The sequence below is a fragment of the Acomys minous genome, assembly GCF_964271855.1.
Source record: "Acomys minous genome assembly, chromosome: 15".
Taxonomy (NCBI): domain Eukaryota; kingdom Metazoa; phylum Chordata; class Mammalia; order Rodentia; family Muridae; genus Acomys; species Acomys minous.
The window spans coordinates 4,374,719-4,392,078 of record NC_140497.1 but is presented as its reverse complement, the minus strand read 5'-3'; the positions used below and the strand labels follow the sequence as shown (position 1 = coordinate 4,392,078).

Below are 17,360 nucleotides of genomic sequence, written 5' to 3'. Positions count from 1 at the left end.
GCTGTTGTCTGCGCACACTCCGTGACTCCGAAGAGCAGAGAGGAATTGAATTCCCAAGGCAAAGCGCTGCCCTGTGTTTTGTGTGTTTGTTTTGCTTTGTTGTTTTGTGTTTTATTTTTATTACCTTCACTGAAGTGGACCTGCCAAGGTAGATACACACCTGATTCTTACCGTCCTGAGGCCAAGCTCAGATAGTGTTCACTCTGGCCTCTGCTGGATGTCTGTGCTTCGGGCTGTGCGCTCTCTTTAATCTAAAATAAACCTTCTCAGCGATCTGCCTGCCTCTGCCTCCCGAGTGCTGGGATTAAAGGTTTGCGCTACCACGCCCGGCTTTGTTTTTTTTGTTTTTTGTTTTTTTTTTTTGTTTTTTGTTTTTTGTTTTTTCAGACAGGGTTTCTGTGAGTTCGAGGCCAGCTTGGTCTACAAAGCGAGTCCAGGACAGCCAAGGCTACACAGAGAAACCCTGTCTCAAAAAACAACAACAACAAAATAAAATAAAATAAACCTTCTCCTCCACCATACTTCGGAGCAGTCATGTCCTTCCTTTTCCTCTCTCTCTCTCTCTCTCTCTCTCTCTCTCTCTCTCTCCATTCAGTGAGGACAAAACAAAGCAAACTTGGTTCTCCATGAACCATGCAGCTAACAAACAAGCAAACAATTTAGATTAGAGTCAGGTCTTTGAATCCGTTTCTAGCTTTTCTTGTTTCATAGTTCGTGGCTCTCCTATCAGTAATGCGTGCTTCTGCCTGCACCAGACAGAGGAGTTCGGGAGCTGTTGAATAAGGCACAGATGAACAAGAAGAGCTATCTCTCCGACCAGTAATGGGGCCTCCTCTAACACACAGCAGGGGCACCTGCTGTGCGTGGCTTTGCATTGCAACATCACAGTTCTGGAGACTTAGGAGAACTAAACATTAAACAATTGGCCATAGGGAGCCCTAGTATCGGGCTGTGTTAGGAGCTCTGGCCTAGCCGGTTTCCTTTCAGACCAGGGCTAGACACAATCTACACCCAAGCACCTGTTTCCACAGAGAAATCCTTTAAAGCAGAGAAAACAAGTCAAAGTGGCTACTTTCTGACTCAGGCAGAAAAACAGCAGCAAATGACCTTGCAGGTGTGGCACACACCTTTAATCCCAGCACTCAAGTGGATCGCTGTGAGTTCGAGGCCAGCCTGGACTACAAAGTGAGTCCAGGACAACCAAGGCTACACAGAATCCCTGTCTCAAAACAAACAAACAAACAAACAAAAGCAACGAAAGAGAAAAAGAGGAGTCTGTGTTGAATGGGTTAGGATGTGGCGTATTTTGATTGGTAATTCTAGAGCCAAGGTGAGAGCGTGGTTTGATGGCCTCAGGAGGAAGAAATGGCCAAATAAGGGAAAAGACCTTGATGGCTAGCTTTAGGAATAAATCTAGTGGTTTTAGCAAGGCAGAGGGACTGGGGGAGCAGGGCAAGGCTGCCGGAACTATGCTTGCCGTGCTCAAGCTGGCCCGAGTCCCTTCAGGCTCCACTTTAAGCTAGCCCTGAACTGTCCGTGTTGTGAAATACAGTCTCTCCACCCTTGACAACCCCTCAAATAACTGGGCACTCTAGCGTTTGTTTCCCCAGTGCAGCAAAGCTTCACTTTCAAAGGAAACAGTTCCAAGTGCTCTTCTTACACTTTGCCCGTAATTGTTGACTTCTCATTGGTGGAGTAGGGCAGGTCACAGCCACCATTTCTGGTGGAAGGCAAGAGTTGTTGGACTTTAACACCTGAGTTTATATTTCCGTGTATCTTGAATAGCCACTATAGTTATCCACAGTAAGGTGCTCAACAAAACTATTGGCTAACTTTATTTCAAATCACCTAACACATGTGAGTAGCCTGTAGTCCATACAAGTATGTTTCTGTGCCATCGGCTATGTAGCACTGTGTTACTTCTGCACAGTGCAAACGCTACAAAGAACACAGAACCTGAGATATTTTTGGCCCCCCGACCTTTTAGGAGGAGGACGCTCTCTTCTCCTGGAAAGTTTTACAAACCAAGCATGTCCGCGCAGCAACCCGCATGCTCCAAATTCGGCTCGACAGCGACACCCAGTGGCGCGGAAAGGAACAGCCTTAGCTACTCCCAGGCCGAGGACCCGGAGGCCCGCTGCGCATGCGCCCTGAGCCGCCTGCCTCGCCCGGGCCTTTAAACGGCGCAAGGCCCCGCCCCCGGTCCCCACAGTGCCTGCGCGGCGAGCAGCTGGCGGAACCGGCTTACGGTGGCGACAGCTTCCGGTCAGAACGAGGCTGGGCGGAGTGAGGGGACGCCGCCGGGCAAACGGTACGGCGGGCTGGAGGAGGGAGGGAGGTTGGTGGTCCAGGTGAGGCGGCGTTCTGCCGACGCCGCAGGTCCCAGGAGCTTCTGATGGGGTGCCGCCTTCCGCGCTGCCGCCGGGTCTCTGATCACGGGTGTCCGGTGGGACTTGGCAGCCGCCTAGTAGTGAGATCGTGTTCTGAGGGACACCTCCCTCGCTGCACACCGTCGCCCCCCTGCAGCCTAGCTCCCCCCAACCTCCGCACTCCCCCAGCCACCTCCCACGTCGGGGTTGACAGGTTGCGTAGGTAAGCAAGCATGAATGCAACGGGTAGCCAGGTCATACCGCCTTGAGCACCCTCGAAAGCTTGTGGCAATCGACCTTATGACGTGTTAAAATGTTTAGTAAGAGTGCGAGTGAACTTCAGCACCTGAAAGCCCACCAACGAACAGTTTGTTTTATTGCAAATGGAAAAAGCACAACATCAAACCTCAGAATGAAAAAAAAAAGTAAAATAAAATTGGAGAGCAGGTAAAACACAACAGAAATTAAAATATGTAATTCTTGCAGCTGCATTGAACAAAACTTGTGTGCTTTATAGCAATTTGAAATCATTGTTTTCTGTAATTAAAGCTATTTTAAGATGCATGTGCATTCACACTTTTGCTTAAAATACACCATTATTACAAACTCATTTTGAACCGTTTGCTCCCGTTGAGGAAAAGTTTGAGACTGTGTATTCTATAAGTGGACATATAGAAAATGTACCTACACTTGAACATTCAGAAAGTATCTCTTACTGTACTTATTTAACATGCATTGTAAAGAAATTATAACTGTAGCGTTCTGCACCGTCATATACCCACTTGAAGGAACCAGGTGGCACAGTCGGTTATGCAAATCAGGGTCAACAAGAGCAGCAGTTAGAAATGTCAGAAGACGCAGTCCCAGCTGGCCTTGTCTTTATCTGACCCACTGGCATGGTTGGGTTTCCTCTGCCAAGAATGAGACTGAGAAGTGAAGTTTGTTTTTCCCTCCAGAGTGTACTAAAGCGTGCTGTGCATCATTGCCAGTGTGGGCCGGCTGTCTGCCAAGCTTTGCTGGTGTCTTTTCAGCCAACCCAGCCCCCCCCCCCCCCCCCCCCCGTGCTTTCCCACCAATCACTCCCAAGCATTTAGTAATTAGTTCCACAAACAGATCTGCACCGTATTAATCACCGATGACACGGATTACTATGCAGTGTGAGACTTCTTCGTGGAGCCGGGCAGTGGAGTGTGAGGGAATTTTACCGGCTGCCTGGCCAGATGCGGGCGTCTGAAGTCACGTGATAAGGCATGATTGTTACTCCGGGACGAACATTTTACTTGAAATCATTTTTAGAGAACCTACATGGCTGTTATATAACGTAAGCCACACCAAAGCAACTGACGTAGATTCCTATAGAACTTACAGGGATATTTAAAACTTCAAACAAATTTCACATTTGTGATAACCGTGTTAGGAAACATTCTGGACCCTATTGGGTATCCTTGATTTTAGAAGTCTTTGGTGAAATGGCAGTGATTGTTAGGGTGAGGATTTTGGTTCGATTTTTGGTAAAGCTCTTAATGTGTTACTGTAATTGCCTGTGTTTATGATGCCCTTTTGTTATTTACAATATATAAGCTGCCTTAAAGCAGAAGCACACTGTGTTGACCTGCATACAACCTGGCTCATATGTAGGCACTGAACGTTTGGAAACCAGCAAGCAAAAACATATGAACAAGAAGAAATATAATAAATTTGTGTTTATATAACTGTGATAAAAATAGGTTAAAAAAAAAAGGCTGTTTTGGGGGAGGAGACTTCCTGTTGTGTTTGGATGGCAGAGTGAAGGAAATGTGGACATAAACTTTGGTAGGCTGGAAGAGGAGAGCGGAGCCGTTGTTTTTGTCCACTGTGATTTGGATTTCAGAATGCGTAAGAAATCAGGTTCCCTTCAATGAACAAGTGATTTGTTAAAAACAGTGATGGCATGTAGTTTGTTTTGGCGCTGTGTAGTTACTTAATAAAGAATAAATATAAATAGACTTTTCTCGGAAACCTAGAGATGAAATTTACCAGATTTGATTTTTTATTATTAGAAATAATATTTTTGTGTTCTGTGCCAAATAGTTAGTAGGTGGAATACCAGCGGATGTCAGCACGTAAGATAAACTGATACTCAGTCGTGGGGCGGAGCTCTGGACTCGGGACAGGAAATGCTGGTCTGGCGGGAAGGAGGCGGAGCTCTGGACAGGGGACAGGAAATGCTGGTCTGGAGGAAGGAAGAGCAGCCACATGGGTGTTCATTGTATACTGCACTGACCTGGCTTCCTCGAGTGAACTTTAATAAAGACTTATTATGATCTAATTCACCTCTAGAAGCCTGTTGTTTCAAATATTGATAGATTGCAACTGCCACTTAAAGTTACTCTTTTTTTTTTTTTCCCCTTATCAGTTAAAGCCAGAGGACTTGCTGTCGCTTCTATGGCTACATCACAAACTTCACAAACTGTCGCAGCTCATGTCCCCTTTGCAGATCTATGTTCCACCTTAGAACGAATGCAGAAAAGCAAAGACCGTGCAGAAAAAATCAGGCACTTCAAGGAATTTTTGGATTCTTGGAGAAATTTTCATGACGCCCTTCATAAGAACAAGAAGGGGGTCACGGACTCTTTTTACCCGGCCATGCGGCTTATTCTTCCCCAGTTGGAAAGAGAGAGGATGGCTTACGGCATCAAAGAAACCATGCTCGCTAAGCTTTACATTGAGCTGCTGAACTTACCGAGAGGAGGCAAGGACGCCCTGAAGCTCCTGAACTACCGGACGCCCAGCGGAGCGCGCGCGGACGCCGGCGACTTCGCCATGGTCGCCTACTTTGTGTTGAAGCCCAGGTGCCTGCAGAAAGGAAGCTTGACCATACAGCAGGTGAATGACCTCTTGGACTTAGTCGCCAGCAATAATTCTGGCAAGAGAAAAGACCTGGTGAAAAAGAGCCTTCTTCAGCTAATTACCCAGAGTTCCGCCCTGGAGCAAAAGTGGCTGATCCGCATGGTCATCAAAGACCTAAAGCTCGGCGTCAGTCAGCAGACTGTACTTTCCGCCTTTCACAGCGACGCGGTTGAGTTGCACAGCGTCACCACGGATCTGGAAAAGGTCTGTAGGCAGCTGCACGACCCCTCCGTGGGGCTCAGTGACATCTCCATCACCCTGTTTTCTGCCTTTAAGCCGATGCTAGCCGCCGTGGCCGACGTGGAGCGCGTGGAGAAGGACATGAAACAGCAGCGCTTCTACATCGAAACCAAGCTGGACGGCGAGCGCATGCAGATGCACAAGGACGGGGCGCAGTACCAGTACTTCTCCAGGAACGGCTACGACTACACCGATCAGTTCGGCAGATCCCCCCAGGAAGGCTCTCTCACCCCGTTTATCCACGGTGCGTTCGGGACAGACGTGCAGGCGTGCATCCTTGATGGGGAGATGATGGCCTACAACCCAGCCACGCAGACCTTCATGCAGAAGGGGACCAAGTTTGACATCAAAAGGATGGTGGACGATTCCGACCTGCAGACGTGCTACTGTGTTTTCGACGTGTTGATGGTTAACAACAAGAAGCTCGGGCGTGAGACGCTGCGGCGGAGGTACGACGTCCTCAACGGCACGTTCACACCCATCCAAGGCCGGATAGAGATCGTGCAGAAGACGCAGGCGCACACGAAGAAGGAGGTGGTGGACGCACTCAATGACGCGATCGATAAGAGGGAGGAAGGGATCATGATCAAACACCCTCTGTCCATTTACAAGCCGGACAAAAGAGGTGAAGGGTGGCTAAAAGTTAAGCCAGAGTACGTCAGCGGATTAATGGACGAGTTAGATCTCTTAATTGTGGGGGGCTACTGGGGCAAGGGCTCACGAGGCGGCATGATGTCGCACTTCCTGTGTGCAGTGGCAGAGACTCCGCCCCCCGGCGACAGGCCAGCTGCATTCCACACGCTGTGCCGTGTCGGCTCAGGATACACCATGAAAGAGCTCTACGATCTGGGCTTGAGACTAGCCAAACACTGGAAGCCTTTTCAGAAGAGATCTCCGCCGAGCAGCATCTTGTGTGGAACGGAGAAGCCGGAAGTCTACATCGAGCCCCGCGATTCTGTCATTATCCAGGTTAAGGCCGCGGAGATCGTCCCCAGCGACATGTACAAGACCGGCTCCACGCTGCGCTTCCCACGCATCGAGAAGATCAGAGAGGACAAGGAGTGGCACGAGTGCATGACGCTGGGCGACTTGGAGCAGCTGCGGGGGAAAGCGTCTGGGAAGCTTGCCACAAAACACCTCCATGTGGGCGACGATGACGAACCCCAGGAAAAAAGGCGGAGACCCGTCTCCAGGGTGAAGAAAGGCATTGGAATTGTTGAGCATTTAAAAGCGCCTAACCTTTCTAACATCAGCAAGGTTTCCAACGTATTTGAAGATGTTGAGTTTTGTGTCATGAGTGGATTGGACGGCCACCCGAAGTCTGACCTGGAGAACAGAATCGCAGAACTTGGTGGCTACGTGGTGCAGAACCCGGGCCCCGACACGTACTGCGTGATCGCAGGGTGCGAGAACGTCAGGGTGAGAAACATCGTCTCCTCAGACAAGCACGACGTTGTCAAGCCCGAGTGGCTCCTAGAGTGCTTTAAAACGAAGGCGTGCGTGCCGTGGCAGCCTCGCTTTATGGTTCACATGTGCCCATCGACGAAGCAGAGCTTCGCCCGCGAATACGATCACTACGGCGATAGCTACTTTGTGGATACGGACTTGGGTCAGCTGAAAGAGGTGTTTTCGGGAATGAGGAAAGCCGGCGGGCAGCAGACCCCTGAAGAAATGGCCCCTGTGATTGCCGACTTGGAATATCGTTACTCCTGGGATCACGCTCCTCTCAGTATGTTTCGACACTACACGGTTTATTTGGACTTGTATGCTGTCATTAATGACCTGAGTTCCAAAACTGAAGCGACGAGATTAGGTGTGACAGCGCTTGAGCTGCGGTTTCATGGAGCAAAGGTCGTTTCCCACCTGTCCGAGGGGGTCTCTCATGTAGTCGTTGGGGAAGACCAGAGACGAGTTGCAGACTTCAAAGTTTTCAGAAGAACTCTTAAGAAAAAGTTTAAAATCCTGCAAGAGCGTTGGGTGACCGATTCAGTAGACAAGGGTGAACTGCAGGAGGAAACCCGGTATTTGCTTTAGAGCCAGCCAGCCAGGGAAAGCGTTAGCTGTGCCAGAGCACAGCAGGCAGCAATGATGAACAGGTGACATGCATACTTCAAAAGTATTGGTTCCCAGAAGACAATAATTTTCAGGTAGAAACAAAACTGAATGGGCCAAAGCCAAAAAACCCCTTTTCCTAACCTGACTTATAACCATGAATACAATGACAGTTCCAAGGGGTGCTTGTGTGGTATCTATATAGAACCTAGTGTTTTGATTCAGATATTAATAAAGTGTATTTGGAAGCTTCTAGAATCATCACAACTGTTGACTTTCTAAATAGAATTTCCCAGAGTTTAAAAAGTATAATTGTTTTTAGCTAATAAAAGGATTATACAAAAAAAAAAAATCAGAATTGTTACTGTTAGACTTATAAAAATGAGTCTTTTTATTTGAGGGCTCAAATGCCTGCTGTAAGCATGAAATATTTTAATAAACAGTTGTTTTTTAAGGTTACAGTCAAATAAATATTTTTTGAAAATGTGGGAGAACTTGAAAGAGAATCATGTAACACTTGAGATGTTAATTAATTTGATTTAAAAAAAACCCTTGCAATTTTAAGGCCACTTAGATTTAATTTTTCTGAAGACATGTTACACAGAGAACTGTTTTGTGTGAACTTGCACTCCAGCATTAACAGTGTTTGCAGAACTCGTTTCCTATTGATGATCCGCTGAGTACCTCTCGTGCAGTGAGCATGCTGTGGCTTTTACTAGAGACCGGGGGCCTTGACTTTAGAGATGGCTTTTAGGATTCTGTGAAGTCACAGCCATGTGTGTATTGTGTATTTGTTCAGAAGTGTGCTTCCATGGCAGCACTGAAGTGCGACGTGAAGTAATGGGTATAAAGTATTTGAATGAGTCTTCTTTTTTAAGCAATCGGAGAAATGTTTGTGATTATTATAATTTAAATAAAAGTATTAAATATTTAACGTAATACTAAAGTAATATATTATTTTTATTTTAAAACAGTTCGTTGTAGCTCCTTTGATCAGGTTCAGTACTGTCGTTCAGCTTTGTGTGTCTGTGAGGCAGGGACCAGGATGGCCGTGAGGTCACAGCATTGCCCAGGATGGCCGTGAGGTCACAGCATTGCCCAGGATGGCTGGGAGGTCACAGCATTGCCCAGGATGGCCTTGAGGTCACAGCATTGCCCAGGATGGCTGGGAGGTCACAGCATTGCCCAGGATGGCCTTGAGGTCACAGCATTGCCCAGGATGGCTGGGAGGTCACAGCATTGCCCAGGATGGCTGGGAGGTCACAGCACTGTCCATTGTGGCGGTGAGGTCACAGCATTGTCCAGGGTGGCCATGAGGTCACAGCATTGCCCAGGGTGGCCGTGAGGTCACAGCATTGCTGCTTTAACCTCCCGAGCACTGAGACCGTGAGATGAGCCGTCACTGTTGCTCTTGTCTGAGTAGACTAGCTTTAGTCCTGTTTCTTCTTGGATCCTCTGGGTTTCACATTACCAAAGAACTTTAAGGATTTAAGTGTGCACTTCTTTGTGTTTCCAGAGACATATCCCCAAGTGCATGTATAGTGGCCTTCCTATTAAAGGTAATACTTACTGAGTATCCGTGGTGAGGGAGTCAGAAAGCCACGACCTGGGGTAGCAATACTAAAGCTTACTGTTTTATTTATTAGTAAGGTTTTCATTGCTGCACAGCATTCCACTTAATGAACCTTATTAACGCGCGTTGACATTTTAAGTTAACTCCTTCTGTTCCGTTCACATTTTTCTTTTCCTGTCAGCTAGTGCAGTAAGTCTCTTACCTGGCCGGTGTGCGTGTGATGGCTGATCTCGGTTGTCAGTTTGATTGCATTTGGAATCAACCAGATCAAGCTGCTGGGCCCTCCTGTTGGGGGAGTTATAAGGCGGGAAGACTCATCCTAAGCGTGGGTGCCCCCTTCTGGTGGCAGTCCAGGTCAAAGGTCAAGGAGGACAGAAACTGCTGTCACTGTTGCTGGCAAGCTCGCCCAGCCTTACCTGCCTTAGGACCCACTGCTTCAGAGTTCTCACGTAGGCTCAAGACCAGCAGCCCAGGAATCCTCTGGGCCTCCAGAGCTAGAGTGGGACTGCCCACACATCCACCGGCATGGACCAAATGACTGCATTCCCAGCCTCCAGCATGAGGCGGCACTTCCTGTACTCCAGTCTAATAAATCCCCTTCTCAACACAGGGGTCTCTGTCTGTTTCGTTCCTTCGGAGAACCCTGAGGAGGACAGCGAGGCTGCGAGTGCTCACTCAGAGGCGCCGTTTTTTTCCTCAGTCGCTTGCTGAGTGCTGAGAAACCTCAGGGAGGGGGGAACGCTTTTGTTGGTTCCTTTTCATGTTTGTTGGTTTGACTGCTCCCTGCCATTCGGACTCTGACTTCACCGACTGAGGGTGTCCCATCCCTGTACCACAGCAACGCGGGTTTGTTCCAGACCTCAGTGTGAGGTCTGATTGGCCTGTTGCGAAACCCTGGGAGCTTCTGCGCATGCCTGTGAGAAACTCCCTTGATCAGCTAAGTCAAAAGCTCCTCCCTGAACCTGGCAACCAGGATGTGAAGGGGCCAGGGGAAAAGCGCTTAGTTTCGGCTTGTTTGCCTTCGTTTCTTGGCGGAGCTCTGCTGCCATCACCTTCATCCTTTGCCGACACAGAAGCCACCGTCCTCAGCCCTCCAGGGTGCCATGAAGACCTGTGGCTTTCCTCGAGGCCGCCTGGCTTACTGTGCCATACTGAGGCTTCTGAGGCCCCAAGTCTCATGACAACGGCGACCCGTTCTTCAGCCTCCGGAGTATAAAGAACCGTTGTTGGATTCCCCAGACCGTATCAGGTAAGTCATGATAATAAATCCCTTTTAATGTATTCATCTGGTCAGCGGCTGCTCTAGAGGACCGCAGCTGGTAGACCCCTCATCAAACTTATCGCCTGTAACTAACTTCCTTTAAATAAATACATTAAAAAACTCACCTAAAATCTGCAACAAGTCTGCACGTTCCACTGCCCTGTTCCCACACCTGCCAAAGGTGGCCTTGCTGTGACACGTCTCCAGATGATGTGAAGGCAGTCCGGCATCCTGAGACGCCACCTGCACACGCTTCTGCCTGGACATGGGTCCAGAGTCCCCGTGCTCACTGAGTCGTATCTTTACCCAAGGGCTCAAGCTCAATTGGTAGCCGACCTTGGCAATCCCCTGCTTAGCTGCAGTGCACATCAGCCGGGCCTGATGGAGGCTCATAAAGTGAAGAAAGTAACTGTCGCCACCCATGCCAGTGTCGGATGCCCGTACCATTCTTAAGGTGGTCCCTTCCATGTCTCTTTTGCTGGCATCTTGTACCCTTACTCAGCTGTTCTCCCTTCTCTGGCACACAACTAGCACCCTAAGCTTCCTCAGCTTGAGAAGCCACCCCCCACGCATTACTGATTAACTGAGCTTCCCCTTTGCCTTTTACTCAAGTAGTCAAAGCCAGGAGATTCTTCCTGAGCTCCAGGAACCGCCCTCATTGCTAGAGCAAAGGCAGATATCGAACTGAGGGACCCTGCCTTGGTTGAGGCACCGTGCTCTTGGGGAAGGGGAAGGAGAGCACTGCTGCTTCCAGGACATGGCCTGCTCTGAAGGGAGGCGCTTGGTAAGGAATCAGAAATGAAGCCATCCAAAGAGGGAACTCGGAGTCAGGAACACAGGACAGAAGGCAAAAGTTTCCAGAAAGCAAAATTGTGTGTGTGTGTGTGTGTGTGTGTGTGTCTGTTTTCTGTTGTTTTGTTTTTCAAGACAGGGTTTCTCTATGTAACAGCCCTAGCTGCCCTGGAACTCACTTTGTAGCCCAGGCTGGCCTTGAACTCTCAAAGATCCACCTGCCTCTGCTTCCTGAGTGCTGGGATTAAAGGGTGTGCACCCCATGCCCAGGTGTGTGTGTGTGTGTGTGTGTGTGTGTGTGTGTGTGTGTTCTAAAGTAGTTAAGAGTTGTGTGAAACTAAAACAACTAGACTCTAGTATTTTCCATTCTGAATGCTTAGAAAGGTCCAGCCCACATGCAGATGAAAAGCACATGGCGCTGTGGCTCAGAACACAGCAAGATCATCAGAATTAGTGGCAGAACAGCATTCCCGTGTGTCACAGTTGTAACCCATGTGGCTGGGAGATGGCTCAGTGGGTAGCACTGCTTGCCCAAGCATGAAGACCTAAGTTTTGCATCTCGGACATCCACAAAATCTGGGAATGTAACTCAAGTGTTGTGAGAGACAGAGACAGGAAAGTCACTACAACTTGCTGGTCAGCAACCCAGCTCTGGGCACAACGAAAGACCCTGTCTCAAGGAAATATGATTCGGAGTGACATTTTTGTTTATTTCCAACTGTGATGGCTACTTTGGTTGTCAACTTCACTGCACCTGGAATTAGCCAAAACCCAAAAATGGCTGGGTACACTTGTGAGGGATTTTTGTTTAATTAAATCACTTGGAGTGGGAAGGTCCACTTCTAGTTGGGATCTTTGAGAGCGAAGACAAATCTTTAATTCAGATCTTTTGAGGTGGGAAGATCCACATTTAATCTGCACCCTCCTTCTGCTGGAAACCCATATAAAGGACGCGGAAGGAGGAAGCTTGCTCTCTCTTTGTCTGCTTGCCCTCACTCTGGCTGGCAAGGCCATTTCTTCTTCCAGTCATAGGCAGCCAATGTTGAGTTAGCTGGACCACAGCCTGTAAGCCATTCTAATAAACCCCCTCTCTATAAATACAGAGAGATTCGTTCCATAAGTTCTGTTATTCTAGAGAACCCTTACTAATACACTTAAATTTATAATACAGTTAAAAAGATTCAGAGTGATGGAGCAGGACACCTGATGCCCTCTGGCCTCTCCACATGGGCACACGTGCACTTGATCAGTAACACGCGCACACCCATGTTTATACACCATATAAACGCAAAAGTAGCAATTTCAAAATGGGCTAAAGATTCTTTAAAGAGTAAATAGATGAAAGAATAACATTCATTTTTTTTAAGTGTAGTAGAACTCAGGAATTAGGTTTAAAGAGAGATGAGTGGAAAACCTCAACCACCTAAGCACTCAGTAGGCGGGCCTAGCAAAGACCCCGCCCTCCTGCAGAACTGCTGACCTAAGACAAAGCATCTCACACACGAGCCTTTAGGGTCCAGGAGGCTTAACTGCACAACATTCTGAACCACACAGAGCTCTCGACTTCCTGATGCAACCCCTTAATGCACTTCCTCATGTTGGGTGAACCCAGCCATAAAATTGCTAATTCATAACTGTAATTTTGCTACTATTACAAATCATACTGTAAATATCTATGGTTTCTGGTGGTCTTAGGTGACTCCTGTGAAAGGGTTGTTGGACCCCCAAAGATGTCACAACCCACAGGTTGAGAACCATTGACACAGTATGAAAGGAACTTGGTCTGTGTATTAGTTTTGAATAGAGGAGGAAACTGACTGAAGCCTCTTATTCCACTGTCTTGTTGATGGCCCTTTAAGATGCCACTATACACTCTGTGCTTGGTCTCTCCTTAGGGTACACTTGGTGAAACTTGAGGCTCTTTACAGTGCACACTGTGGAATGTAAGGCATTCTCCAGTAGCCTTGAGTTAGCTGATGAAGTGTAACTTGTTTTTATGATGAAGTTTTTAGATTAGTATCAGTGGTTTGGTGTGGGCAAACCCCGAGCCAGAGAGAGAATACCTGCATATAGATTACATTGGGCGTCCCATAGGCTGGTTATTAGGACTCAGATCTGAAATATCCCTCAGACCATTGGTTCTCAACCTTCCTAGTGCTGTAACCCTTTAATACATGCCTCAAGTTGTGGTGACCCGCAACCACAACATCATCATCATCATCATCATCATCATCATCATCATCATCATCATTATTACTTCATACCTGTAATTTTGCTGTTGTTATGAGTTGAAGTGTCAATATATAACATGTAAGTTATCTGATATGTGACCCCCCCAGAGGGGTCTCCACCCACAGGTTGAGAACCTCTGCCCTAGAGTGCTTTGCCCTCTTGCTGTGCCCCCTACCCATCCCCACCCCCGCTGTGATTTGGGAGGTGACTAGTCAGGGGTCTCTGCCCTCACCAATAGGTTAATACATGGATCCCTTCATAGTGAACTGAAATGTGGTAGGAAACAGGAAGTGAGATGTTGGAGGAAGTGGGTTACTGAAGGTATAGTCAAGAAGGAAGAGTATATGCTGGTGTCTCATCCCTGCCCTCCCCCCATTTCCCTCGCAGGGCTCCCCACCCTCCTTGGCCACCGTGAGGTGAGCAGCTTTCTTCACTCACAGTTTCTCTGCCCTTGCTGCCCTGTACCATCTATATTCAGTTTCACGGACTTGATTTCATTAATCTTTAACATTAGTGTAAGTGTGAACAAACTGGATCTCTGTGAGTTTGAGGCCAGCCTGGTCTACATAGAGAGAGCGGAAGGAAACTGACTTCTCTGGGTCCTTTTTACTGAATGAGTTTCATATTAAAATTCAGGAATACTCATTGCAATCCTGCAATCTCCTTTTCAAATTTACCATACTACAGTGGTTTAAAGATAAGCCTGAACAAAGCAGTGTTTTCTTTTTAATTGAAGATAATATATTCTGACTATGGCTTCTCCTCCCCCAGCTCCTCACAGATCCTCCCCACTTTCCCACCCACCCAATCCATCTCTCTCTCTCTCTCTTTCTCTCTCTCTCTCTCTGTGTGTGTGTGTGTGTGTGACACAAACAGGGACCATCTTCATCATCATAATAATAAAAAGACAAGTAAACAGAATAAAAAAAAGCCAAAGGAAAATATCAAGACATATATATAGGTGCAGACACACACACATTTTTCACACATAGAAATTCCATAAAAACACAAAACTGGGTACCATAATATATACACAAAGTACCTGGAAGGCCAGGAAAAAGCCCTGACAAAGCATTGAAACAATAAACCTCCAAAATGTCAGTTTGTTTTGTGCCAGCCATATACTGCTGTGCTTATATTAAAATAACACAAGTGGATTTTGGTTTTATGATTATCTTTCAGACAGGTCTCGAACTTACTACTAATCCATTGGATGGCACTAAACTTGATACTTCTGTCTGCACTTCCCAAGTGCTAGTATTACAGGCATGTGCCATTACTACTGTTTGTTTGTTTGTTTATAGGCAGGCTTTTACTGTGTGGCTCTGACTGACCTAGAACTCTTTATGTAGACTAGGCCAGCCTCAAACTCATGGAGATCTGCCTGCTTAGCACTGTGAGTGCTGAGTGCCTAGACTACAGTGTCAGCATCGCATTCCACCTGGCAACTGGTGCTCGTAGCTGTGATAGCTTGGGGTTTTTTGTTTGTTTGTTTGTTTACTTTTTTGTTTTGTTATGGGATTAAAAGAAATGACCCCAAATTGATGAATATTTAAATATCTTATATTCAATAGTTGTGGTACAAGAAGAGCCAAAGCTGCCAAGTTAGACTCGGTTCCCTACAGGAACAAAATCTATAGGATGAATATATATTATAAGAGGGGACGTATTTGATTTGCTTACTCTATAGGGGCCTGGAAGTCCCACTTGTCAATCTGCACAGTAAATAACCTGAGAAGCCAATAGCTCACACCACAGAGCAGATGCCTCAGAAGACCCCATGTCGTGCTGGACACATGGGGCTCCCTTAGAGGTGCTGGACACATGGGGTTCCCTTAGAGGTGCTGGACACATGGGGTTCCCTTAGAGGTGCTGGACACATGGGGTTCCCTTAGAGGTGCTGGACACATGGGGCTCCCTTAGAGGTGCTGGGCACATGGGGCTCCCTTAGAGGTGCTGGACACATGGGGTTCCCTTAGAGGTGCTGGACACATGGGGCTCCCTTAGAGGTGCTGGGCACATGGGGCTCCCTTAGAGGTGCTGGGCACATGGGGCTCCCTTAGAGGTGCTGGACACATGGGGTTCCCTTAGAGGTGCTGGACACATGGGGCTCCCTTAGAGATGCTGGGCACATGGGGTTCCCTTAGAGGTGCTAGACACATGGGGTTCCCTTAGAGGTGCTGGACACATGGGGTTCCCTTAGAGGTGCTGGACACATGGGGTTCCCTTAGAGGTGCTGGACACATGGGGTTCCCTTAGAGGTGCTAGACACATGGGGTTCCCTTAGAGGTGCTGGCCTCTGTCTATGCTGGGAAGCCTATGATGGCGGCGAAGTCTGATGTGAACAGAATTTTCAGGACACACACACTGTGGGCAGGCAGTGACCACGCAAGTGCAGCTTGCATTATTTTTGGAAGTTGGTTTCACCGGCTCTGAGGGAAAAGAAGAGCTTCTCCCTCCAGTCGCTGCCTCCTCACAGACATGCCCAGAGGTGTGTAGCACAGCTGTTTCCAGATGCTGTCAGTTGACAGTCAAGATGAGCTACCACAGTTCTCGATCGTCTTACTCAGTGCCCTTGTTTCTTTCTTGGTTCCGTTTGCTAAGTGACAGCCACCTTTAATTCAGAGTGTGCCTTTCAAGTAAGCTGAATTGAGGGGATAATTCAGGTCTTCAGATTTTTCACAAACTGTATCCTAGTATTTAAGGGCTAAAGTATATGGCATGTATATAAGTCTATAGTTGCTATAATCAGAAAATTATATTTTTCCTACACTGACTCTAACTATGGTTTTTATAATAATTTATTTAGTGCGTAGTGATTCTGGCATTAAAGTCTCAGAAGAAATCAGGGTCATTTTGCTAATGCTGTCTGTGTTTGCTTCAGCCACTCATGTCCTTTCTGCTGGGAAGCTGCTGTGGCTAATAGCTTATGTGGGTGCAGTGAGTCACATAATTGAGTTTTAAGTGAAAACGACAATTGTTTGAATGGTTTTGTGGAAGAGCATCATGGTTCTCCCAGCTGATAGTTGGGGGACCTCAAGGACTTACAACGATGTTTCCATCTAAAGTTAGTAATTGTTTTTAATGTCTTTGGCTTTTTATATCAATTATAAATCAGATAATTAATGTTCCCTTTAAAAAGGACCAGCATTAAAGCCTCTGGGCTGACTTGCAAGTGTCAGGTCTGAAAAGTGGCCCCATGACTCAGCCACTGAATCACAGGATCACTCAGCTGAATAGCTTTTGCTGACGTAAGGGTTGGGCACACTACCCAACTTAAACTGTTCTTTACCATGTATACATGAATTCCTTTCCATATAGTTTAATCAAAGAAAGAAAGTAAGCTTCCTTATCCATGACGTAGAGCATGCACACAGCATATTACTCACTCACATCAGGGGCTTGTCCTCAGACTGACATGTCATGTCCCCATAAGTTTCCAAGTAGCATATGAGATTGCTTCTGCTGGTCCAAGAGCAACGTTGAACAGAAAGAAAAACACATAGATTACCTGCCACATGGCACTATTTTAGGGGAGAGATGAATGGCTGTCTACTCATCCCAAATAGGGAACCAACGACAGACCAAAGTAAGGATACCGTCCAACTTGGTGGCGCAGTGGGCTTTTTACAGTGTTATAGAGTATGGGTGAGGAGTTCTGATCACTTGCTGGGTTGGATATAAGGATTGCTTAGTCAAAATCTCAGTTCCTTATCTCTCTGAAGGAGAAAGTATTGGTGTTTGTACCATTGCCGTTGCATCTTGACTGCTAAGAGAGCACACTAGCGTCTCCGCAGCCTCACAGACACACCCATGAAAGAGAGCTTTGCTTAGCACAACAGCTCAGAATCTCATCTGCATTTGGACCTGCCTTTGACAGTGGCTTTCACAGTTTGCAGGAACAATAATAAGGTGACACTTGGAAACTGTGGGAAGGAGTGATACTTTATCT

General features: G+C 47.2%; 1 protein-coding gene across 3 annotated transcripts; it reads left to right on the top strand.

The window, feature by feature from the left end:
• Positions 1–10: 10 nt before the first annotated feature.
• Positions 11–8,485, top strand: LIG4 (DNA ligase 4). Of its 3 annotated transcripts, XM_084760006.1 has the most exons (3): positions 11–148; positions 1,988–2,311; positions 4,765–8,485. In XM_084760006.1, the coding sequence occupies exon 3, from the start codon at positions 4,794–4,796 to the stop codon at positions 7,530–7,532; it is 2,739 nt and encodes a 912-aa protein (XP_084616132.1). In that variant the 5' UTR covers positions 11–148; positions 1,988–2,311; positions 4,765–4,793; the 3' UTR covers positions 7,533–8,485. The 3 variants fall into 3 exon arrangements, with proteins under 3 accessions (XP_084616132.1, XP_084616134.1, XP_084616133.1); XM_084760008.1 differs by lacking the exon at positions 1,988–2,311 and having other exon boundaries at positions 21–148; XM_084760007.1 differs by lacking the exons at positions 11–148; positions 1,988–2,311 and adding an exon at positions 2,463–2,592.
• The last annotated feature ends 8,875 nt before the right edge of the window (positions 8,486–17,360 follow it).